General features: G+C 41.3%; 3 protein-coding genes across 4 annotated transcripts; 2 read left to right on the top strand and 1 right to left on the bottom strand.

The window, feature by feature from the left end:
• Positions 1 to 248: 248 nt before the first annotated feature.
• Positions 249 to 10736, bottom strand: LOC133950906 (rho-related BTB domain-containing protein 2-like). Its single transcript, XM_062385077.1, has 10 exons — positions 10485 to 10736; positions 8625 to 8826; positions 8351 to 8454; positions 8074 to 8259; positions 7062 to 8002; positions 6843 to 6961; positions 6081 to 6231; positions 5871 to 5959; positions 4584 to 4689; positions 249 to 4009 (listed from the first exon to the last, which is right to left on the bottom strand). The coding sequence occupies exons 1-10, from the start codon at positions 10490 to 10492 to the stop codon at positions 3804 to 3806; spliced, it is 2112 nt and encodes a 703-aa protein (XP_062241061.1). The 5' UTR covers positions 10493 to 10736; the 3' UTR covers positions 249 to 3803.
• A 1299-nt stretch (positions 10737 to 12035) lies between these two features.
• Positions 12036 to 17908, top strand: LOC133947915 (perforin-1-like). 2 transcript variants are annotated; one of them, XR_009919554.1, is made up of 4 exons: positions 12036 to 12235; positions 12597 to 13213; positions 13356 to 13497; positions 16455 to 17908. XR_009919554.1 is itself a non-coding variant. In XM_062382218.1 (4 exons), the coding sequence occupies exons 2-4, from the start codon at positions 12685 to 12687 to the stop codon at positions 16518 to 16520; spliced, it is 390 nt and encodes a 129-aa protein (XP_062238202.1). In that variant the 5' UTR covers positions 12036 to 12235; positions 12597 to 12684; the 3' UTR covers positions 16521 to 17908. The 2 variants fall into 2 exon arrangements, 1 of the variants encoding a protein (XP_062238202.1); XM_062382218.1 differs by having other exon boundaries at positions 12597 to 12866.
• Positions 17909 to 19964: 2056 nt separating this feature from the next.
• Positions 19965 to 23358, top strand: ido1 (indoleamine 2,3-dioxygenase 1). Its single transcript, XM_062382232.1, has 10 exons — positions 19965 to 20254; positions 20778 to 20873; positions 20953 to 21072; positions 21157 to 21275; positions 21384 to 21398; positions 21487 to 21586; positions 21669 to 21786; positions 21861 to 21912; positions 22008 to 22156; positions 22256 to 23358. The coding sequence occupies exons 1-10, from the start codon at positions 20165 to 20167 to the stop codon at positions 22648 to 22650; spliced, it is 1254 nt and encodes a 417-aa protein (XP_062238216.1). The 5' UTR covers positions 19965 to 20164; the 3' UTR covers positions 22651 to 23358.
• Positions 23359 to 23684: the final 326 nt, after the last annotated feature.

Below are 23684 nucleotides of genomic sequence, written 5' to 3'. Positions count from 1 at the left end.
CTAATTTACTGACTGAATATATGTGTGTGTACATTTGTTTGGATTCATATTTATATATCAACATGAGTATTTGTTTAACTGTATTCAACTTTAGTTGGATATATTCTGTATATCTGCGATGTTTGTATATACATTAAATATATACATAAAACAACATTACTATAAACTCTAAGATTTAATGTTTTTTCTAAATGGAAACTAACAATCTACCTTATTGTATTTATATAAAAAGTGATGCCAGAACTTCCCACGTTGCTCCATTTTTATTTAGTAAATATTATTTCCACATTTTCAAGAACACATGCTACACAATTTCAGATTTACAGCTCCTAAACAATAAAAACAGCTCTTCAGAACAAAAACACCTGATGACTTGGGAAAACGTCATCTAGGCTTAGAACACTGAGAAAACATTCAAGTTTTTTTTATTTTTCTTTATTGTTTTTTTATTTTGTCTCTTTTTCATTGAATTTACAACCATTTCAGAACAAGGCCTCTTAAACTATGCAGAAGTGATTGTGCAGCATACATAATATATTCCTAGTGCTGCTAAAGCTCCCTTTGGTTTGTGCTTGTCTGCAGCGGTGATATTAGCACCCAAACATATGGAGAAGGGCCCCAGTGTCAACATCTTTGTAATTTATGATCTAATCGGTGTATTTCCTTTTTTTACCTGATGTTGTTTGCCCACCTGATGATGTTGCAAGACCATCTAATGCAAATTGAATCGAACCTGGTGCTACAAAGCAGTGCAAGTTTCAAAGTCAGACATATCTGTATGCATAGTACAAAACACTACCTACTTAAACTATGCAATAGCTTATATCGATCAATCTGCCAAGTTTGATTAGCAGCCTACAATTTATATTTACATGTTTGAGTTCTAACTGCCAATGGCCACACTGTCTCAGCATGTTGTAACTGTGCTGACTCATCAGCATAAAGCAGCTTTGAATAAAACAACTAAATCCCTGCATTAATTTCATGGTTATAATATCACAAATCTATGATTTGTCCTTGTGTTAGTTGAGGATGGTCAGATCAGTCTTTAATTAGTTTTGTCTATTCGGCTTAAAACATTTAATCCGACGCTTAACGTCCAAATTATGGAAAACCTACATTTACTGATACACACACTGAGAGCACCATGGTAACTTAACATATAGCAGACAAACTACTGACCATTGTAGCACTACATTACATTCAATGCCATACACTACACTGTACATTAAGGCATGAGGTGGCGTTGATGCAAAACATCAGCAGTGGATTCATTGAGAAATGCAGTGCACTGAGGAATGAAATTCACATCTATGAACTTCATCTATCACACCAAGGCAAATTATAGCAGCACTGACCCTCTTGGTATAGATATTATAATAAACCTTATTTAACATGAAAACTGGGCCTTATTGTTTATTAAGTAATTAATTCGAATGTAGCATATTGATGAATCCAAACATTAAGGATTAGAATAAAGCTGGATCTAAAAGTGTACCATGCTCCCTTTGCCTAATGTCTGACAATGTGTGCCAAAAAAGATTTGAACAATTAAAACCTTCAAAAGACGGTTGCTGTGTTTAATGAATTAGCAACAGACAAAGTGAATGTTATCAAGAACAATTTAAAGCTACTGCTTAGAGCACCAGCACCATCACTTGTCTGTAGCGTGCACTTTCAATGATGATGACTAAACTTCATCCCTGTTCATGCAATGTAGTTAGGTCAGGAGTTATCACAAGCAAGAAAATTTGTTTTCTGTCACTGATTTGATTAATAGCCCATCAGCATTTCTCAGCTTTTTGATGGGCTCTGTCTAATATGTGTCTTGTCGGACCCTGTATCGAAAAGTGTAACCAATCCTATGCAGTATTAAAAGCAAGCTTTTATTTAACAAATGCTGCAAAAGCAGATGCTGCAACAAGAACTGACTCTTTTGATGACAATGGTATGTTTCATGTATGTCTTTATAATGTCATTTATACAAACATGTGTCTACTTTACCTCTAATCCTACTTTACTATGAGTCGACTCTTCATATGAACTACCAGTAATTTGCACTTATACTACAGCATATAATAGATGTAACTGGGAGGTCCCCACGATGAGTATTAAGTTATTTTCAACAACAGTGTGTAGCTGCAATGTAACTAAACGCGAGTCGGACGAGTCAAGTCTATATTCACTATATGTATTACTCAGTAATACTGTGCGATACTGCTCACTGCCTGCAGTGCACAATATTACGTAACTGTGCATGAGAGCGAAGCAAGTTACTTGCGGTTCATCTGTTTGTTTTTTTTTAAATGTACAATACGACCCAGCTTCACTGAGCACCATACAAATCTGAACATTTCTGCACTCCATCCTACAATCAAGTCCAATATGAGATGACAATCTTGAACATATACTTTGACGTGTGCAAAACAAATCAACACAAAGGATTTGAGTTAAACTGCTTGACAGTATTTCAGAACATTCGAAAACACCATAATCCTCCCAAATTCCTTTTTTTTTTCATTTCCACAACGTGTCATGGCACAATAGTGTCCTCAGTGCCGTTCACCAGGATGCTGCTACTGGAGGGTTTTGTGTGTGTCTCTGTCGTAGAAGAGTCCAAGAAAGTGCTTGAGATGTGTAGAAGAACATGGATGACCTCACCCAGGCGTGACGAAGCTTCCTGCATGTACGAGTCTTGGGGATCCTCCGATCAACCAAGAGAAGTCCCCACAAGGTTTGAGATAGGTCACACACTTTGTCACAGAGGATTGGTAATGTACACGTGGTCACTTCAGCTCCGGAGATGCTGCTGTTGCGTCTGAGATGCATCATGAGTAGCTATTAGGCTGCTCGGACTATTCAATGCCAAGCTGAACGACCCAGGAAAAACATGTGGCGCCAAACACGCCTAATCCAGCAACACAGGGGAAATAATAATGGTTGGTGTTTGCTGGCGTTTCACTGAAAAAACAGATATTTTCCTCAATTTGGGATCTCTGGTGTCTCCGGATACTGAACGCATTCATGTAAACTAAAGCCCTTTTGTGACAAGAGGCGACAAATCACAAACTCATGATAGATCATGAATACCGAGTGTGTCCAGACCCACCGCTCTCAGTTGTGCAAGCCGTACACAAACATTCAAAAACACAAGAGCTGGACAGAAATACATCTTGCCTGTATTTTCATTTATGCATACAGGATGATAATCAGAATGGTAAGAGTGGAAGAGTTCAGTACGTGATTCCTGGCAGGCTATACTATTGATGCATTTAGTTGATGGGATCATACTGTACACGCAGTTTGGTAGATTGTACAAACACTTAAGGGCAAAGTGTTATATCTCTGAGACTTAATTTCTGTGTTGAGTTGCTGGTTGTTGCAGATGATAAGCAGCACTTGGTTATCAGTTCAGGTTGACTGATGATAGTCATGACCACAGGTGGAAGGTTCTGTGCCAGCAGAGTGCTATTACTTTAAACTCAGATGGTGGAACACAAAACGATCGATGTGGATTGTTGTTTGCGCCGGTCACACTGTGCCATTTGTCAGTGAGGCTCATATCACTGAGGTCTGAGTGTCATGTACACCGAGCTAAAAATACAAGGAACAAAGCTCGACTAAAACTGCCAGATTGAGCTGACCTTAATGTAGGAGTGCTGCAAACAAACCGGAGAAGGAGAAACTGTGCGCCTGAATAACTGGGGGCGGATCTAGTCAGCAGTGCTTATCTTCTATTGTATCTGTTACAAGTCACATCCGCGCTGAGGGGACTCCAGCGTGGACCCGGCCTTACCGCTCACTCAGATGACGGCGGACGAGCCAGGGGAGGAAGAGTTCGAGTTGGGGGAGGAGGGAAGGTTCCAGAAAATCCACTTGCGTTTGCACTGGCGCCTCTGGTACAGGTAGTCCTCCTTGTCGCGCTCTTTCCGGGCTCTTTGGTAGTGGTCGTCCTCTTTGAGGTACCACACGGGGGGCCAGCGGTGTTTCTCAAAGTATTCTTGGTTCTCTGCATCAGAACAATCTGTTTTAGAAAAATGCTGAATAGGATTTTCAAAATTCATTTTTAAATTCCCCACAATGTTTTTTGCATTTTAGCAAATGCATTGGAATCAGTGGAAAGAAACAGACTGAAGATATATTCTCAATTAAAATACTCTGCTATTTATATATTATAGGCACAGATAACATTATAGTGTAATATTATTTATGTACTCTATAAAAACAAAAGTGACATCATTAATAAAGGTAAAAGCTCCATAGAACATTTATAGATTTTATTTTATCATTGAGCAAACGAGAACTGTAGAAGCATTAACCATTAATGTTAAAGGTCCTTGACTATTCCTGAAGTGCTTAAAACTAAGTCGCACTCAGGTGTAATGGGTCCATTGAGCTTAATCGGCTCTTACAGATTTCATTAAATTGGCCATCTGTCTTTTCTAAAGCCTATTAAATACGTTTTCATTTCATGCTGCCACGTTCCTTAACAAACAAGTCTTTATGTACTGTAGCACCAAACAGGCGACAGGTTGTTGTTTAGTTGCCATCAGAGGGTTGTTACCAGATCACGTGTGTATTACCTGTAGACTTTGACTTCATGTCTCGGGGAAACTTGCGGCAGACGCTGTTGTAGTTGGTGCAGATGTGGTGAAGACACCAGCCTGTAAGCTGCTGCGCTCCGTGGAACTATCAACACACAAAATCTGTATTTGCCATTTTTGTATTTTTGAACAGTTTCTGTACATGACAAGCATTGTTGTGAGGTTTTGCTGGTGATTCTGATGCAGACATCTCCTTATTCTAGCTCAACCTAAATGGAATATACATTTATATATATATATATATAGGTTATCTCAGGTCCAGATTGTTATGTTGACATCTGCTCGGTGAGACTTGCCTCTACCTTTATATACATTTTGTATTACATTTTGCCATCAGATTCAACTGCAATAAATATGAGCTTTGGTTGCAATTGTCAGTCACTACTCATCAGCTGTACACTGGTACTAAACTTTAGTGTGTTAGCATTGGCATGCTATCTTGTTGGTAATATAATTAATGCAGATGATAAAGTACAGTGTAACAACTGATTTATCAAATCGGCCAATATGAGCCTTTCATAGACATATGATATATGTGTTCATGTTTTAAATACGTGCTGATATGAACACTTTTATTCCACAGACTGAACAATGTCAAAAATATGTGTTTACATTTGACATTTAATGTATCTTTATTTTCTATATTATTTTCAACGTCTTTATATTTGGTTGTATTTGTGTTTTGGTCTTATTTTTATTATAAAGTTTATATTTCAACTGTAAAAAATGTCGAACCTTTTTACACTTCTCATCATATTAGGAATCATGTTCATTTAAAAAACAAAAAAATACTTTATTACAGCTGATATATCAATATCAGCATCAGCCCCCAAAAGGCTAAAGCTTTTCTCCACATTAGGTCAAAATTATGTGGATTATAGGTCAAAAATGAATTCCCTTCATTTTTGTCCTTTAGTGGTTCATATCACCAAAGAAAAAAGCAATGTATCAAATTGCCACAGAATGAACATAGTGCCTGAAGTAGCAGAAGCACATCTGCACATTCCATGATGAGATGCACTTGGTGCTGAGCCAGACTGCTAAGTCCTAAATGTTTACTGCTCTAAAGGTTGTTTGCCAATTATATTCAAAATAGCTTTAGTGCAGTATTTATTGTAAGACTGCGTTTCTTAGGCTCCACCTACTGGGTATAAACATTAGCTCAGCTTCTAGAACACGTTGTCCTTTACAAATAGCAAAATAAATATTATGTAAGTGTTACAATTGTTGTCCTTGTTCTGAGATGATTGACACGTCACACTGTACCTGGGCCATATCCAAGTACACCAGCACATCTCCATCAATGTCAGCTCCCATCATTGCTGCCTCCGTCAACACTGTTACTGTGTAGAGTTCTGGAAGAGGCATAAAAGAAAGTCACGCATTGACAAAGGTGACGCATTGATTGAGAAGCTTAACTTTGTTTAGTACAATCCTGTAGTCACAGGATAATAACTACACAATATAATAATATACCTGTAAGTGCAACCAGGTGGGGGAGGCAAAGACGATTGGCAAGAACAATCAGCTCCATTGCATCCAAGTCAGTCCGAGAGCAAAACCGCCCTGTGTAGAGATATTCCAGCACAGCCCTCATACAGCTGCGAGTAGTGTTGGGAAACAGCACCTTAGAAACAGGAACACGTGTTTGAATCCCCTTTTCACATTTGTTATTCTGTGATGGAGATAGTTGCAAAATCCTCAATTACTTGTTCAGCCCTACTTAGGCTAGAACCACAACAACAACAGCATCCACAACAACAACAACAACAACAACAACAAACAACCAAGGGGATAAACTGATCATTATATCTAAATACAACTTTGAATAACCATAAAATGTATTTTTGATCTGAACAGCCTATTCTAAATCTCACACAGCAGAGGTAGTTCACACGGTGCATGCAGTCTCTTTTAGTAGCATCATTAAGGTTGAAAAACAAGGTAGCTGAGGTCACCAAACAACAGTATGCTTGGGACACAGAAGCCACTCTAATTTGATTAAAGCAGATTTGTAATCCTCTAATTAAATTATAGTTTGCACACAGAGCACGTAGTTCATTGCTGCTCCCACTTGGGACAGGGCATGCATTGATCTTTGAGGCCATAGTGCCTTTGGTGTAATTTTAAAGCTGAAAATGTGAATGGCAATAAGACTGCCACTGGACAACATGAAAGAAGTGGAGGAGACGTTTTTAACCCAGCACTGACCGGGCTCTGTGACGTCATGTGACTCACCTCTTTTGTGCAGCTCTCCACAAAAGGCCCGCCGAACATAGCTGCCATCCAGTCACAACTAGAGATGAGCAGCGGTTTGTGAGCCATGATCGTTCCATCGTCTAGCTTGAATACTACGTCTGCAATACAGAGGTGAGACACAGGTAGTGACATCTGGATCCACTGTATGCGAGAAGAACACATTTAAAAACAAAACATGGCTTCATGGTTTCCACTCACCAGAGAAGGTGCCTTTAGCCAAGCACTCTTTGACTCTGTTTGTGCGCCGTACATGGAAGGCTTTGGTGATTTCTTGGTTCATGAAGGCTTCATTGTTAAGTATGTTTGCCACCATCATCCGCAGGTCAAAGACCTCCAGCAGCTCAGCAATGTGTGCAATGTGCATTAACTCTTTCTCATTCTCGTCCAGCTGACCTGTGTACAGGTAGCGCAGCACTGCTCGGAAAGGACCCAGCTGCATGGACGGGTCCATGTGCACAACAGTCATGGGCCTTGGGCAGTATGTTAGAGGGTCGTCGACCACCTCCTCCTGGATGCTGACGAAGGCTCGGCTCCACGAGGAGAGCAGCTTGCCCCTCCGGCCCCCCTGTGAGTCCTTCAAGGTCCCGTCGCTAGTGCAGTTCCTCAGGTTGGCCCGGTCTCCCTCATCGAAGCTCTCGCAAACATCGAAGCTAGCAGCGCGCATCAGCAGCTCTCTGCCAGAGAGAGGACCGCGAGTGGGCCTTTCGTTCTCTTCATTTTGCGTGGTCATAATGAAGAGGTCGTAGAACTTTGAAGAGGAAGTCGCCAGGTATATCTTGTGTGCAAAGATTTTTTGTCGCTCCTGCAAAACCAGAATGACGTCGGCACAGTGTGGGTCCTCCAGCAGGCCGACTGGATGCTCCTCTGTGGTGGTTGGGGGAGGAGGCACAGTGATTATAGGTGGGGGAGGTTTTGGCGGCAGGAAGGGTGCCTGAAGGAGAGGTCGCTGCACGTTTCTGAGGTGAGATTTCCAAAACTGCAGGTGTCGGCGTGATATGAGCGCAGCTCGGATAGCATTGTCAAAGACGTCCTTGACTCCGAACTGAGCCACGACACTGGTTTCGTAATAGGGCACTCCCAACTCTTTGGCCACCTCCCGACCTCTCTCTGGAGGAAGAATCTCATTCGATTTAATGGGTCTGAAAAATAAGAAAATATGTCAAGAAACAAATCTCACACAAACATAAATGCTTCTCATTAGTCCCATTACCGAGCTAAAGGCCTCCGCGCCCTGTTGACTGCCTCCAGGTCAGCGTAGCGCAGGTCCAGCTGACAGCCCACCAAGATGACAGGAGCGCGGGGGCAGAAGTGTTTGATCTCGGGGTACCACATGGTCTTCACATGGTACAGAGAGTTGGGATTGGCGATTGAGAAGCACAGTACCACCACATCGGACCTGGAGGGAAGACAAAGGACAAATTGCCTAACCTTAAAACAGCACCAGAGTACATGCTGGTCGTCTGACATTGAATTTAACAGTCTCTCACCTGCCATATGCAAAACGTCGGTCCTTGTGATGGTCTCCAAACGTGTCCCAGAGCCGAAGGGACACGCTGACATCATCAACTACATCTCTAGAGCGCTCTAGTACCTGATAAGAAATGACACATTCATCAGCCTCTGTATGACAATGACTAATGAATTACTGGTGCATGAGTTCTCTTCTCATGTAAACATTATAATTCAGTAAAAAAACCCAACGGTTGAAATCGTTAATAAACATCCAGGTAATCTTCATAGAGGAATGTATTTGCTACTCACCTCCTGGCAAACTCTGTACTGGTCAATTGCCCAGACTGTGGGCACATGTGTGGCGAGTAACTGGTACTGAGTCAGTGTGGCATTGCAGGCTCGGGCACAGATAAGGCGGGTCTTCCCGACTGCATTGTCTCCCACCACCACACACTTGATAGTCTCAACGTTTGGCCTCTCATAGTCCATATCAGAATCTGTCAGCTGAGACCTGTCGAGACACAAAGAGGTGCAGAAAAGCTGCATCAGCACCATACATTTCAAACTGTGGTCCTGAACCGCACAGGAGCATGAATCAATCCAGATAATAGACACCGTGGCTCCTCTTCATCATCTGCACAGCTTTTTTTTCCTGCCTGCAGAGCTATCAATGGATGTCTCGTGACTTCCCAGTGCCCATTCACAACTTCCCTGTCCCTTGTCCCGATATAAAAAAAATTAAAATTAAAGTCACAAGCAAGCAATCCTGGCCAGATATTTCTGGAATCCCTTGAGGCCAGCCTAAAATGCCTTTCCCTCTTTTCTGGTCCTGTAGCACAATCCCAAACAACCTGAACCTTAAGCTTAACTCCGGTCATCACTGCTCTCATTCAAGGCAGTAAGTGCTAGGAACCCGGTAGGAACAAGTACGCCCTTATTAAATAAGAGATGGAGGACATAGGTAAACAGACTATTTCTGTCTTGTGAAAATGGTGGCGGATGCATGAGACACTCACACCGGTTTCCAAGGGAACTGTGAGCTGTGTCTGGGTGTGTCACAGCCTTTATCAGAACACATGCATGTATCAAACTGTCACCAGGTTTCAAACCTTATTTGGGTTCTAATATGTTCCATCACATTGAACAATACATTATTCTGAATATCAATTGGTCCCAAACTGAGTCACGTCATGTTTGACTCCATGTCTTTAAACACCAGACCACATTTGCACCTTCATCCCTGCACTAGGAGCCGTACATTAGAGTAACCTTCTTTATGAATGAGATCAGCTCTGGTGTCCGTGGGACTGCCTGGACCCCGACAGACTGTAAAGAAACAACTGTTTTCAATGTTTTCCATATGATACCTAAATCATAATATTGTTCACCCACACTGCAAGATTCAAGATTTTTATTTGTCAAATGCACAACAATAACATTAAGCAGTCGCTGGCAGTGAAATGCTAGAGTCTCAACAAAAGCTGTGGTCTAAGATGACAATTAATTCAGCTCTATGAAAATAATTTGATGTACACAGTGCTATTAATATTACCATCAAATGTTTCTGTGATTATTTTTTGTTCTAAGGGTCACTTCACAGCCATTCATAAAGTCCTTTCATTGACATCATCTCCATCCCCCTACGGAGGAATACACTCATTACATATAGCATCAGTGCATATATATATATATATATATATATATTTAAACACATAGATATAGGCCTTTATATGTTTATAGTTAAATCTGACAGTGTGACCTATAAGACTGGGCCTATAAGACAATAGAGCTACAACGCCTCTAATATTGCTCTTGCATGTTTAAATCTACACTGCGCAAATCAATCCATCATAACAAGATCAGACAAAGACCTGCAGTAGTTCCTCTTATTATTAGATATAAACGTGCAGCCTGCACAGCGATCAGCCATACAAAAGATGATAAAATCGTGCATTTCCTACCAGGAGGACCGCACAGTCCCTCCGCCGCCACCGAGTCATGAGGCTCTGCTGCATTACACCTTATGTAACATCCCGTCATTGACTCCTGAGCCTGTTTATCCGCGTTCCAAACGCTCAGCGGCATTCGCGCAATAAAAGCCCCGGTTTGATTCCTCCCGCAGCCTGGACGCGTCTCGTCACCCCCCCTCCGTCTCCCGCTGCCTCTTACCGCAACATGAGGAAGGGCTACATCGGCTTGCTCGATGGAGGCGGTGGGAAGCGGGGCTCCATCGGATGCGGCTCGCACCTGCCGTCCGCTCGCGTTTAGCGTCATGTTCCAGGCGAGGTGACCGAGGCTGGAGAACGGGAGAAGGGAGTCGTGCGGATCAGGGCGATTAGTCCAAGCGCCCAAAATACGGAGCGTTTCGTTGCCGTGCAGAGAGGCTGCAGCTGCCCTGACCGTCATGGAACCACCTCCGCTCGCTGTAAGGCCTCCACGGCTAATAATAGGCAGGCGCATAGGCGAAAAAAACCGCACACCCCATTCATTACAAAACCCTGATCCACTTTAAAGACGCACGAATCCCAATTCCACGGATCCAGTCAGCCGATATACACTGACCTCAAGTCCACTGCCTTGGCAATACCGCGCCCTCACTGCACTTTGCGTGGTTTCATTTTGGTAGAAGTGTAAGGCAGCGTTTTAGAGCTACATATCCCTCAAGGTGCACAGCGTCACCCCACAGAGCCAGGACAATGAACTCCCTGATGTGTTAATTGATAGTGATGTCTCCAGGGGCGCTTCTATGTTCAATAGGGACAGGTGAGGCTCATCCTGCAAAGAGAAATCGCACACGCACACACAAACACACAGTTGTGTCTCCATGACTTTGTAATATGACTTATTTGGACTTCCTGGTGCATTACTTCAGTCTTAACCCCAGTTACTACTCATCACAACCTAAACCTAAATGTAACCTTAAAGCATGTCTTCACCTTAAAATGTCATGATTGACTTGCCTTTTGTCCTCATTAGAAAGCACACAAACACACACAAACACACACACAGACAGTGCCAGCTTCCATTGATTACACAAATTTGATAAAAAATGATTAAATATAATGTCCTCCAAACAAAAACCAAATGGTCTAAATAGATCCATTATTGTTTTATTCAACCGGACTGTCTAAAGAAAAATATTTAGTCATATAGTATAAGCACTTTGGTTCTTTTAAACTGCGTTATACTGACCCTGCATTACCTCATCTCATCTGTCACCACTGATCAGTCTGGAGAAGAGTGTTCAATAAGTAGATGGAACATTGAAATAGCAGCCACATTGTGTTTACCTCTGATTGCTATAAAGGTCAAGTAAATACCGAATACAGCCCTGTTGTTTCCCTCCAATTTGATCTAATGCAGTAGATCGTCTTGTTTTATTGATTCAGTTGTATTGGATGAAACTGATTGACAGGTGGCAATCAACATCTATAACTGCTTTGTCATCATTAAATCCCAGTGTCATAAGAAAGTTAGATGGTCTTTTTCATCCCTCAATGTTATCTGTTGTATTTTATATCTCAAAACAGTATTTCTGTAATATTATTGCAGTAGTTGAAAAGAGAAAAGTCATGCTGAGTAAAAAATGAAAGGGAGAGAGAGACAGATACATAGCTGTGAAGATGGGGAACTCCCTCCTATAGGTCTTTTTTCATGAGGCAGAGGAGGGACAAAAGAGAGCGCCCAGCAGGCTCTCAGCACAGCTCCCTCGTCCGTTATTTCAATTCCAGCAGGATCAAGACTTTAGACAGTTTGCAGTTCATCACTTACAGTGAACTGTGCCATCAATGGGCTTAGTGAAGAGGGAGCATTTAAATAGAGGCAGGCGTTTTGGCAGGGGAAGACAAGATACAGCTTGACAACTCCTAAAGGAAGACGACGAAATGGACTGAAGGACAATTAAACAAATACAGTCCAAGGTAAGAGTCACTTTTTGTCTTTCTTCATAGTTTGCTGTTTTTAGTGCATGTCACGTTTTTAATGTTGACACAACATCTGCTGCAGGATTACTGTTTTTTATAAAGCGGAGAGGATTAAGAGCTCATCTGCATTTACTGTGTAACAGACATAGTTCATCTGCTATAAAAAATCTGCCTAAGCAAACCTGTTAAAATGTGTTTTAATTTGAAGGAACTTTGGAAAATACATGCTACTTGCATTAAAATTCTTCTGAGACATGTTGGGAGCATTAAGTGACAAAATGTTCTCTCACAAGCTTATCATCAATATCCAGACTTTAACGGCAACATCCTCAACCTTTGTGTCCTCTGCTACATTAAGGTCACCATGCCAGCAGGAAAACATCAACGGAGCAACTTCATTCTGTTGATAATGGCTTTGTCAATCATGTTGGAGTTCTGCTGGATCCATGGCTGTCGGACTGGCTCTGGGTGTGAAAAAGCTCCTTTTTTTACAGGCCACAACCTGGCAGGAGAGGGCTTCGACGTGGTGCGGATGCGCTGAATGGGCGTGTATGTCATCAAGGTCAAAGCTCACCTGGCTGACAACCGCACCTGCACACTGTGTCCCAACCGGTTCCAAAACGGACAGGTAGAGTCATAATACCAGACTGCTCAGGCCTCTCAGGCCAGTCATTCTTAATCCTCCTCAGATTCAGAGGCTTCCAGCGGCGGTGCTCGACTGGCATCCCTTCAGCCGCTGCAGTAAGCAGCTTTTTAGTGCCCTGCACCACTCGGTGGACTCCCTGCTGCGCAGCTCCAACTCCCTGGTTAACAACAACTGGTACCTGGGTTTGAGCTTGACAAGTTGGCAAGGCAGTGCTAGGAGGAAGCAGATCAGACCTGGCAAGGTGGGTCGTTCACAAGACAGCGGGGCCAAGGCCACTTCTGCCATCCATGAAATCAGTTGCACCTACTACCGGTAAAAGGGAACTAGAGGTACACAAAATAAAACAAGTAGATCGGCTTGGTTATAATGGTTTAAGGCCGCACAGTGAACTTGAACAGTGAATGTTTATTGTGTTTGTTACAAAAAGGTCATGATTATTTTCTAATTGTCCCATGGCCTTTGTTTCTTCAGCTACAGGCTGGCTGATCATCCCCAGCTGACTACAGAATTTAGAAAGCATCTGAACCGACTCCCACCAAGATTAAACACAAGCCAGGACATAGCCAAGTACAGACGTCTGATAGACACCTATGGAACACACTATATACACCAGGTCAGAGAAACACACGCAGTCTTCTCTCTGCGCCATTTTATAAATGCATCTTTTCATAGTGTTTGACTGAGATAATGTCACAGAGGTGGATGACAATAGTTACTGAAAAACCAAAAGAGCAATTAAGAATTAATCGATTATTTGCTAAGCATGACGCACCCCCCCCCCCTCCCCCCAGGGGTTTTCCCCCACCCATCACCCCACACACACACAACAGGACTGATATTTCTCAAAAATAGCTTTATTAAGGAAATACGCAATTTTGGAGTCGAGTTTAGTTTTCACAGCGCATTATGCCATCCGACGGATTTTAACAGGTACTTTATAAAATTACTTGTTTTATAGAGAGGCCAGCATCTCTTTGAGGTAGTGGAACTTCCCAGAGTCAAAAAAAAGCTGGACGATGGATAGTGAAAGAGGACTGACCATGAGCATGAGTTTGCTCATGGCTTTGAGCTTCTCTGTGGTGTAATACTGTCTGTGGAGCAGTGGTTGGATGGCCATCTTCCTCAACTGCATCATCACATTACACAACTCTTGCTCTGTAGAGACATTATTAACCATGCATTCATTACCGTTTTGTGTACAAAATAATGCCATTATTGACAAAAGAGAGCAGCCATTTAAATGAGGCTTACTCTCGCCAGTGGTGGAGGCCTTGAGTTTTTTAAAGAGTTTCACGTACAGTACCTGCTGCTTCTAACTCATCGAGCATGACTCCATCTTCTCCTCCTTCGCTGGCAGCTGCTTGAAAACCTGGAGGAAGGAAACACTAAAACAGGGTTTTAACCAACGTTTTTATAAACACTGTGAAGCAATTGGTATTAAATGAGAAAAGAAGAGAGAGAAAAGAAAACTGAGATAACGTTTTAATGTCAAGTCTTAATTTAGAAGATCAACTCACCTCACTCTTGAGTCTTCGGAGGATAAACGGTTTCATGATGCGTTTGGCCTGAGAAAAAAACGATCCCTTTCAAAAATACTCTGCTCGTCTTGGGATTTCTAAAACACTTGTCAGATTGAAACAGAAAAGAAATTTTTTTTGCTCACCTAGTCCTGTAGCTTCATTTCATATTTCAATATATATATATGTAATATAATATAATATATATGTAATATATATATATATATATTACAATTGATACAAAGCTAGATATAAACTCCAGTCAGTCAGAGTGGCTGGGTGACAAATCACTGTTGCCCCTGAAGTCAGTTACATTTAAATCACATAATTGAAAAGGTATCTTGTGGCCTTTAACTTTTTATCACATTGTGTTTTTAAGCGCAGATGTGTGATAGATTGCGCAACCAAGCAAAAACCAAGATGAGCATCTGCAGAGTAGAGACAAGAGCAGCAAGACATCGACGTACTTATCAGGTCACATCTCTGATTTTTAATGCATCGGCATACGTCTGTCTTATAAATAATAACTAATACAGCTATAAAAGAACACAACAAATATCTGATTTACTCAAAAACAAATCTTGGGATGTGGAGAAATGACTCATCGACTCACACAAAAACACCAAGCTGACGAAGAGGAGCATGGTCTTGGAGGTGAAGATGCCGCAGTCCATGTTGGGTGCACTGTAAAAAAAGTTCGTGAAATTAACAGGGAAGTGCTGTAAAATATTGTAAAAGGAAAAACAATGAAGCAGGGTTTAATTTACAGAATGTAACATAACTGTTAATTTTAAGTTATTTAAACAATATGCTAAAATAATCATATTTCTTTGTAGAACTAACAGATTACTGTAGTTTAAACAAAGAAAACTGTAATACAAAAAGCAATACAATACAATTCAAATTACAACATAACACATCATTTTTTTATACAGAATAACAATTTTACAAATTGATATGATATACTTTAGAGATAATAATATGTACGATACAGCAAAATTATGTCAATATGAGGGGGTTTAAATAACCAAGGGATATGTCTGTTTAGAATTGAGTAGGCCTATATTTAAAAATATGGCGACGCCTGCGAGCTAGTTCTGGCAGGCAACTCGAGCTGCGCTGCGGCAATCATGTGACATACATCATGTGACATACATCATGTGACATACCTCAATCTCCACAACCATCTATAATACACACCCACCTTATCAGGTGGTCTATATAACCAGAGAGACATTTCCCATCAACCCCTCTTGCTCGCACTGCTGCTGCAGTATTGCTACCTGTTGCTTCAGCCCCTCCACCACCCCAGCATGCACCTGTAAGCTCCAACGGGGGGTTACAAGTATTTGCTCATCATTCCCATCATTCCTGTGTAATCATATGGGGGAGTGATTAAGTTGGAGCCTAGACGCCAAACACTAAATCTGTTGTAATAAATATATTACACGAACGTGAGTTGTCTGACAGAACAATATATCAGTACGGTCATAATAATAATAGTAGTATTTAACTTCCGTTCGTTTTTTCTGCTGTTGGGATGGGTGACGCAAGTAGAGGGAGATGAACTGGGATTCTGTGTGAGATATCTTGAGACTTAGGGGTGAAAATTGCTCATATTGCTCATATTGCTCATATTGCTCTGTTGGCTTTGGTACATTGTTCCACCTTCTGATCTCCTTGATGCATCAAGTCTGTATTAAAACCTTCTGCATATGACATCAGCTGCTGCCTGAGTTCTCCTTTCACCAGCTTCCAGAAAACTTCCATCACACCTATGCCTATATTCTATGTTGGATTGCTTATAAATTTGGTTGATATGTTCAAAAAAGTTCTAAAATGAAAATAAGTTCCTTCATTATTTTATCTTTTTATTGATAAACTCAAGAGGGGCAGTGATCATTCAAATGTGGCTCATCTGTCGTAACTTGTTATATATGAGAAAAATATCACCTAAAAGTAAGGACATTTTTATTAATTTAATGTACAGGTGATTGAAAAAAGGAATCCACAGATAACATTTAATAATATTTTATTCCTCTTTCTTTCAAAGGTTCGTAACTTCATCTACACTGGTAAAGCTTATCCAGACTTCACTCTGGACACACGCTTTGCCTAGCAAGCCAAAGAGATTGCTGATGAAATTGAAAACAACCAAACGAGGAACGCAGAGTATCTACAGCCCCTCTCTCCTGAACACCAAGGCCAAAAGTTTCTCACCGAACTTCGTCCCACAAAATGTCCTCTCGGATGGCCAAGTTATCTGTGTGAGTGACGACTATGAAGCCGGATCCAGATTTGCAGAACCCTTCAGAGGCCTCTTCAGCTGTCAGTCAACCAACCCACTGGCAGGAGGCCAACGTCGCTGCCCTCCCAAGTTCAGTCAGCACCTGGCCACAGTGAGTGATGGCTGTGAAATTATTTACTGTGTCCAGTTAGGACTGTTCACATGCGGGCAACTGCTCCCAATCCACCTTCCTCCTTTTACTAAACCTCCGCTCGTCACCGTGCAAGCCATCGAGACAGTTATGGTGATGACCGACAGAGACAAGAGCTGGTTCAGACCAAAATGTGGAAACTGGCCGAACCAGAGGAAATTAAGGATATTGTGCATCAAATGGACCCAGAATTGAGTCAGAGGATAGCGGGAGAAAAGGCCGGGATAGCCTTTGGGGTGATGGGTTTGATGGTGCTGGTGGTCATAGGGGCAGTACTCGTGAAAAGGAGAAGGAGAGGGCTCCCTCGGTTGGGGATGGGGACGGGCTATGAGGAAATACGTGGAGAGGTGTTCTTCCAATGAGTGAGATTTAGTTTTGAAGTAGATTGTCACCTCAGAAATCTTTGAATCTTTAAAAATATGTTTTTCTGGAATGGGAGATTTTGTTGCAGTTCTTCAAGAATTCCTGGTTTGATTCAATTAGGCTATTTAATAACAAAACAAATCTTGAATTTTGCACTTTCTAACATTTAATTACATCCAAGATACTTGATTTCAGCTAAATCCATTTCTAAAATCACAATATAATTAACTGGAGGCAGACATGATTTCCAAAGGCTGTGGTGAACAGATACTGCCCCCATGAGGGCCAGATGCACAATGTTATTTCATTTTTTACCCCACATTTAAGAACCTCAGCACTGAAAAGTACAGTAAAAAAGAAATGCATTTACAAATGTTTTCACAGATAACTAGTGGACCCTTTGTAATGTGTGTATGAATCATTTTGGTACTGTACTTGCAATTAAAAAACTATACGTGTATAAATTGTGGCTGTTCTGCAATACACAACTATGAATTAACTATCAAAGTTATTTAAAATAACATGGCTCTATGTCTTTATGTTTGCTATCTCTCTGGTCAAGGACCATGTCTAAAATGTTCAAATAATATCTTGGTAGTTGGTCAAGGACATAATTAATGGTTAACATGTCTGCATGCTTTGTATATGTTTTTAATAGATCTTGTAAACGTTAGTTCAAAAAGCAGAAACAATTCAATGGACCTCTCGCTAGTCTGTACATATGGCACCAAATTAAATATTGGTTCTCTAAATATAACAGCAAACAAGGGCTGTAAACATTTGTTTTTCTCAGTTTCTCTTTGAATGAAAGAGCCACTTTAATGTGAGAAAACCACAGCATTTCCCCTCACCCTTAAATAGACAATGGCAAAGCTGACCTCATGGTTTTGGTAAGGTTATCAGCACACAGACAGGCAGGTTCAGACATTAAATAGACATGATCGCAAATTCACTCACAACCGACATGTACTGTGCACATTCGAATGCAAGTGCATACACATATACACACATCTATTTCCCGTTAAGCATGCTCAGACCAATGTGCACCTCCTCTCTCGTGACAATATAAAAATCACCCTCCCCCCACCTATTTACATGTGCACGTGCACACACAAACACACCGCTGTGAGGTATTCATACAGCTGGGTCACCCTGAATCTCTGTTTTTTGAGTTTATAAACCTCCTTTCAACACTAAAAGAGTGTGTTTAATGAACCTGACAAGAATTTGGTCAAAGCCAACTGAGGTAAAATATTCATGATGTGCATTATATTAACATATATCAAGATATTTATCCAATTATAAGAGGAATGGCAGTTTTTTTGGTTTGTTTTTAGTAGTGTTGGCACACACAGCAGTATCAGTTTACCTATTGGTTATCAAGTTTTAGGCGATGAAGGCCTATACTCAGAGATGTTTGTTGTCAGAGGAATAACGGTCGTTTCAATCCCAGGTCGATGCAGCCTCTGAATGTTTTAAATCCACTAAAATCCAGTATCTCAACATCTTCTTCCTCTGTGTTGCCCTGGACTGCATCACAGTGGAACAATGCAATCCAGTGTTTGTCCATCTGAACTTTGTTTCAGGGCCGAGAGGATCAAGTTACAGTTGACCTTTACACTTGCACATTTCAGAATGCATGAAAAACGAAGCTACACTGTAGTTGTATAAACAAGGCGTCCGCTTGGTAAGATTGCAACAAGGCTTGAAGTTTCATGTATTTTGCTACATTTCTGTTTTATTTTATTTATCAGGCTAAAGATCCTAAATTAAATCTGTCACCCAACAAAGTGAAATGATGGTGATGTAGACTAGAGGACTGGATGGCACTGAACTGGGAGAGTGACATCTATGTGACGTCTATGTTACTGAACTCCTGCAGTGCTCACTCTGCTCCACCAGGTGAGGCTGACGGTCAACATTTACTTAATCCCAAGCAAAGGCTGGAATCATTGCCTTCAAAATAAAACAGATGGAACACGTTCACTGTACTAAAACACAAAGGATATAATTTTAAAATATCATGTTGTGTGAATGTTGTTGTACTGTATATCCATGTGTTTGAATAGCAATTGTGTTGTGTTTTAGAGTCTTCTACTAACTTTGAAGTAGTAACCAAATCAATTAATGTTTCAGCAAGTAAAACAAATCCTAAACCAAAAACACCAAAACAGAGGAGAGTAAGGAGAACATTCATCGAAATAGATGTAAAGATAGCAATTTTATTTCTCTTCTACTTCATACTTTTTGAAGCTGTGGCTGAGGAGGTAGAGTGGGTTGTTTACCAACCATGAGGTGATATAGTCATGTACAATATATAAAAGATGGTCCAGTCCATCTAATGTTTAATGATTCAACCCTTTGTCATTGCTTTATTTTGTCCACATTCTTTCTTATATGCTGAATTTGTTTTACTGCAGTTTACTCAGGGTAATTGAAAACTGATTGTTCGGTCTGAAATTCTGTTTCTTTTTAAAACAGCATTTTTACATCTTCCTTATTTTTTACATCCCTGCTTGATCATTTGAAAACGCAGTAAAATAACAGAGCAGTATTTCCCTTACACAACCTGCAAAGCATCTCCTCTACCATTATAACCATATAATCTGCACAAGACTCGGAAATTACTATGCGCAGCAGTTTAGGTCAGCAGGTGCTGGTCTAATGCAGTATATCGTGGGTTTGGTAAACCATTTACTCAGCTTGAATGCTTGTGATAGTGCAAAGATTATAACAGTTTAACTCTTGAACTTCCAAAAGGGAAACTTTGCTACTGATTTCCTATTAGTTACTTTGCAACAGTAGTTGTAGGAAATCAAGAAAGATAAACGTTGCGTAAGCAATGACCACCAAACAGCTGTATAACGTGAACTCAGTGCCAGAGTCCAGTCAGGTTAGGGTCTCTTGAACTATTCAGAGTCAGAGGATTTGTTGCTCTCTTGGGGTTTCTGCTACTTTCTCCATGGCTGCTGAAACAGAACCCAAAGCTCCTTTCTCTTTGGACTCCTACCACGTGTCTGAGGAGCTCGGCTTCATCCTCTCCGAGCCTCTGGTAGGTGGAAAATGTTGTCTGTATTTTGTTTGAAGCAATAATTTCCCCCATGCAGTCACCATTAAAAATCAGGAAACTGTCGTGTCTGGCGAATATAAATCAAAACAGGACTTTTATTTAAAAAACAATTCCATGATGCTGATTCTTATGTAAACTGAAGACACCGTAACAAATAAGGTGCTCAAACAAGTATTGCACAAGTGAATCCCTGTATGTAAGTAAATGGTGAACTTTGGCTGCTGGTATTGATTGAGATCAGCTGACAGAGATAAGTTGAATTGTTGGCATTGTTCACGCTTGTTTTTTGGACCTAACTTTATTCCGACCCAATGTGTTTTCACAGTCAAATTTAGTTTAAACTCTTCTTTAAATCCAAGGTCACTGCAGAATCAACATCAAATGATCATCAGATTCTTCCATCACTTACATGTTCACATCCGTGCATGCTGAGTTTCTTTTCTCTTTGTCACAATGATGAACATTCCCTCATGATGGATACTCAACTGCAACTTCACATTCAAAGAGAGAGCTCCCACCCTATTACCAGCCATGGATGGATATTGCCCTGCGAGTCCCAGAGCTTGTGCTCTCTCACGAGCTGCGCTCTCATATTCACAAGGTAAGAAGGGACAATAAAAAGGACAAGGACAGTTAAAGATGTTTGTGGAGCTGTGGTTCAGTGGATCCTCTCTGTGCAGATGCCGCTGCTGAGCAGCAGCTCTCTACAGAAACACCGGGAGTTGAGGCTGGCCCACTTGACCCTCAGCGTGATGACCATGGGCTACGTCTGGCAGGAGGGAGAGAACGAAACAGTTGAGGTAACTCAGTCACCTTTTCTTTTAATCATATGTATTGTTCTTATATCAACATATCCATCTTCTTTTATTAAATCTTTCTATAAGGTTCTTCCATGTAACCTGGCTGTTCCATTCTGGGAGGTGTCACAGCGATTGGGAATTCCCCCTATTCTCACCCATTCTGATGGAGTACTGGCTAACTGGAGGAAGAGGGACCCTCAGGGGTGAGGCCACTGATCGTCCTCATGTAGTTTTATTACGTCCCATATCAGTGTTCGATATAAATATGCTCTGTTTTTGTTTAACGTTCAACTTTGCATCTCCTGTTTCAGGCCTTTTGACATGGAGTGAGTACATTCTCATTTGCAGCATCTAAACTTTATTTGTTAAAACCAGGGGCTGTGTGTAAAATGTATTTTTGTTTACGCCACACAGGAACCTGGAGCTGCTGGTCAGCGTCCCAGGTGGCGAAAGCGTCCGAGGCTTCTTCATGGTCACTCTGCTGGTGGAGCTGGCAGCAGTTCCTGCACTGAGGGTGAGGATGTTTTGAAAAATAAGAGTCACAAATAAAATAACAAGTAAACTTAATAGCCAGAGTAATTGGACATGTGTTGCAGAGCATCCCCACTGTGATCAACGGTGTCAGGTGCCGAGACACTGAGGCTGTGGCCACAGCCCTGGAGGACATTAGCCAGTCTATACAAGATATGACTGATACGTTCAAATTGATGCAAGGTTGTCACTCACACATGTAACTTTGTTTATTGAAAATCAAATAGTATTTTTTGATCAATGTGATTTTTCTACAGTGCATGTGGAGCCTTCAGTCTTCTATGGCATTATGAGGATCTACTTGTCTGGGTACAGAACCTTTTTAAGTTATTTAGTCATCTATTTGTGCAGCAGAACAGGTTTTTGAAATGTGTGCATGTTTGTGTCCATGTACACATGTATAGATGGAAAGACAACCCCAGTATGCCAAAGGGCCTGGTCTATGAGGGGGTCGGGACAGAAGCGATGGAGTTTTCGGGAGGAAGTGCTGCACAGAGCAGTTTGCTGCACTGTTTTGATGAACTTCTGGGAGTCAAACATGATGAAAAAAGTGGTATGGTGGCAAATGTTCATGTTTTTTTAATCTTTTGAATGATTGCATCAGCACTGGATACAAATACAAGCCCTCACTGTGATGATGCTGCCTTTATAGGTGCCTTTCTCACCCGTATGAGGAACTACATGCCACCTGCTCACAAGCAACTAATCCAGGACATCTCTCTGCAACCGCCCCTGAGGAGTTTTGTCCAGCAGCAGGCCAGTGAGCGTCTAAACCGGGCCTTTCATCTCTGCGTCACAAAGCTGTTGGCTCTGCGCAGCTACCACATCAACGTCGTCAGCCGCTACATCACTGTGCCCTCTGCCCGAGCCCGACAGCTCTGTAAGCAGAACCCGGACTTAGAGGGGGAGATAATCAGCAGAGCACCCAAGGCGCTGGAGGAAAGGGGCACCGGCGGCTCTGGTATCATGTCCTTCCTAAAGACTGTGAGGGACCAAACTAAAGACGCCCTCCTGCCCGAGACAAGCAAAGAGACGAATCTGACTTGAGGAGACACATCAAAGTGAGATATACATCACTTAAAAACAGGCAGCAGATCCCTTCTTTTAACTGAGTGCAGTATTTCATGTGTCATTAAAGGCAGAATGAGAGTGAAAGGCCTGGGATGCTTGTCTGGAGCTGTGTTGTGTCTGCAGACAAACCTCAGCTTAATAGACATGAGCGATACCCATCATTCAGTCCAAACCATAATTCTATTGTTGTTACTTTCCATTAAACTCAACCACTAAATCCTTCTTTGAACTGAACTGGAACAAAAACTGCATCCGACATCTGTTCAAGACCAATATATCCAGAGTATATTTGGACATTAGACAACTTTATTCATGACTGAAGCCCCTTTGGAATGTGATTGAGAGATTTAGTTAGTTTGGAAAAAACAAAGAGGCTTTGTTTTCTGCAAATTGAAATGAGGCTGGCATTTATCTTTTATCTTTAATCATCCACAAAGGATACTGATAGTTTAATGTAAAAGTTATAGCTTAGAGAATGAAAAAACAAGAATGACACATAACTCTGCCAGGGCCAAACAAATCCTACTTGTCTTTTTTGTTCTTATAAAGGTAGAAAATAAACGTCACCTGGCTGCAGTACTGGTTATACACCCATCTCCTCCATGTTAATGGATGGGACATGGACCAAGCTAAAATGGGTTAGTGTTAGTACATGTCAAATAAATGTTGTTAGTTCTCTTCACATTGATGCTGTCCAATTGGTCATTTTTCAGGTAATATTTGTTTTCATTCGTTATTTGATGCATAGATGTCATGACTGACAGCTGAGACTGACTCCTGATTGCTCAAGTGTGTGTATTCATGGGACCTTGACACCCCTGATCACTACAGACTCCGGCTCCAGCATCATCTCTGGATCGTAGGAGGAAGTGGAGATGCATTGTCCAACTTAAAATACAGTCTGTGATTTAATCATTTGCAAACAAATGGTAAAACAATAAGATCTCAATTCTTTAAAGATATCTGGATTTCTTAACACTGTAAAAAATCTTGCCATTATAAGGAAAGTG

The sequence above is a fragment of the Platichthys flesus genome, chromosome 3, assembly GCF_949316205.1.
Source record: "Platichthys flesus chromosome 3, fPlaFle2.1, whole genome shotgun sequence".
Lineage (NCBI taxonomy): Eukaryota > Metazoa > Chordata > Actinopteri > Pleuronectiformes > Pleuronectidae > Platichthys > Platichthys flesus.
Note: the sequence above shows the minus strand (reverse complement) of the source record. Positions and strands in the feature narration are given on the sequence as shown.

Excerpts from the sequence above, each read along its gene's own strand:
- LOC133950906 (XM_062385077.1), bottom strand. Across the intron at positions 8,455-8,624 it reads AGTACAGAGTTTGCCAGGAG|GTACTAGAGCGCTCTAGAGA; the intron begins GTGAGTAGCAAA and ends ATTTCTTATCAG. Across the intron at positions 4,690-5,870 it reads TGTACTTGGATATGGCCCAG|TTCCACGGAGCGCAGCAGCT; the intron begins GTACAGTGTGAC and ends GTGTGTTGATAG.
- LOC133947915 (XM_062382218.1), top strand. The coding sequence starts at position 12,685 with ATGGCTGTCGGACTGGCTCTGGGTGTGAAAAAGCTCCTTTTTTTACAG. Across the intron at positions 12,867-13,355 it reads ACCGGTTCCAAAACGGACAG|CTACAGGCTGGCTGATCATC; the intron begins GTAGAGTCATAA and ends TTGTTTCTTCAG. Across the intron at positions 13,498-16,454 it reads GAACACACTATATACACCAG|GTTCGTAACTTCATCTACAC; the intron begins GTCAGAGAAACA and ends TTTCTTTCAAAG.
- ido1 (XM_062382232.1), top strand. The coding sequence starts at position 20,165 with ATGGCTGCTGAAACAGAACCCAAAGCTCCTTTCTCTTTGGACTCCTAC. Across the intron at positions 20,874-20,952 it reads TGCGCTCTCATATTCACAAG|ATGCCGCTGCTGAGCAGCAG; the intron begins GTAAGAAGGGAC and ends CTCTCTGTGCAG. Across the intron at positions 22,157-22,255 it reads CAAACATGATGAAAAAAGTG|GTGCCTTTCTCACCCGTATG; the intron begins GTATGGTGGCAA and ends CTGCCTTTATAG.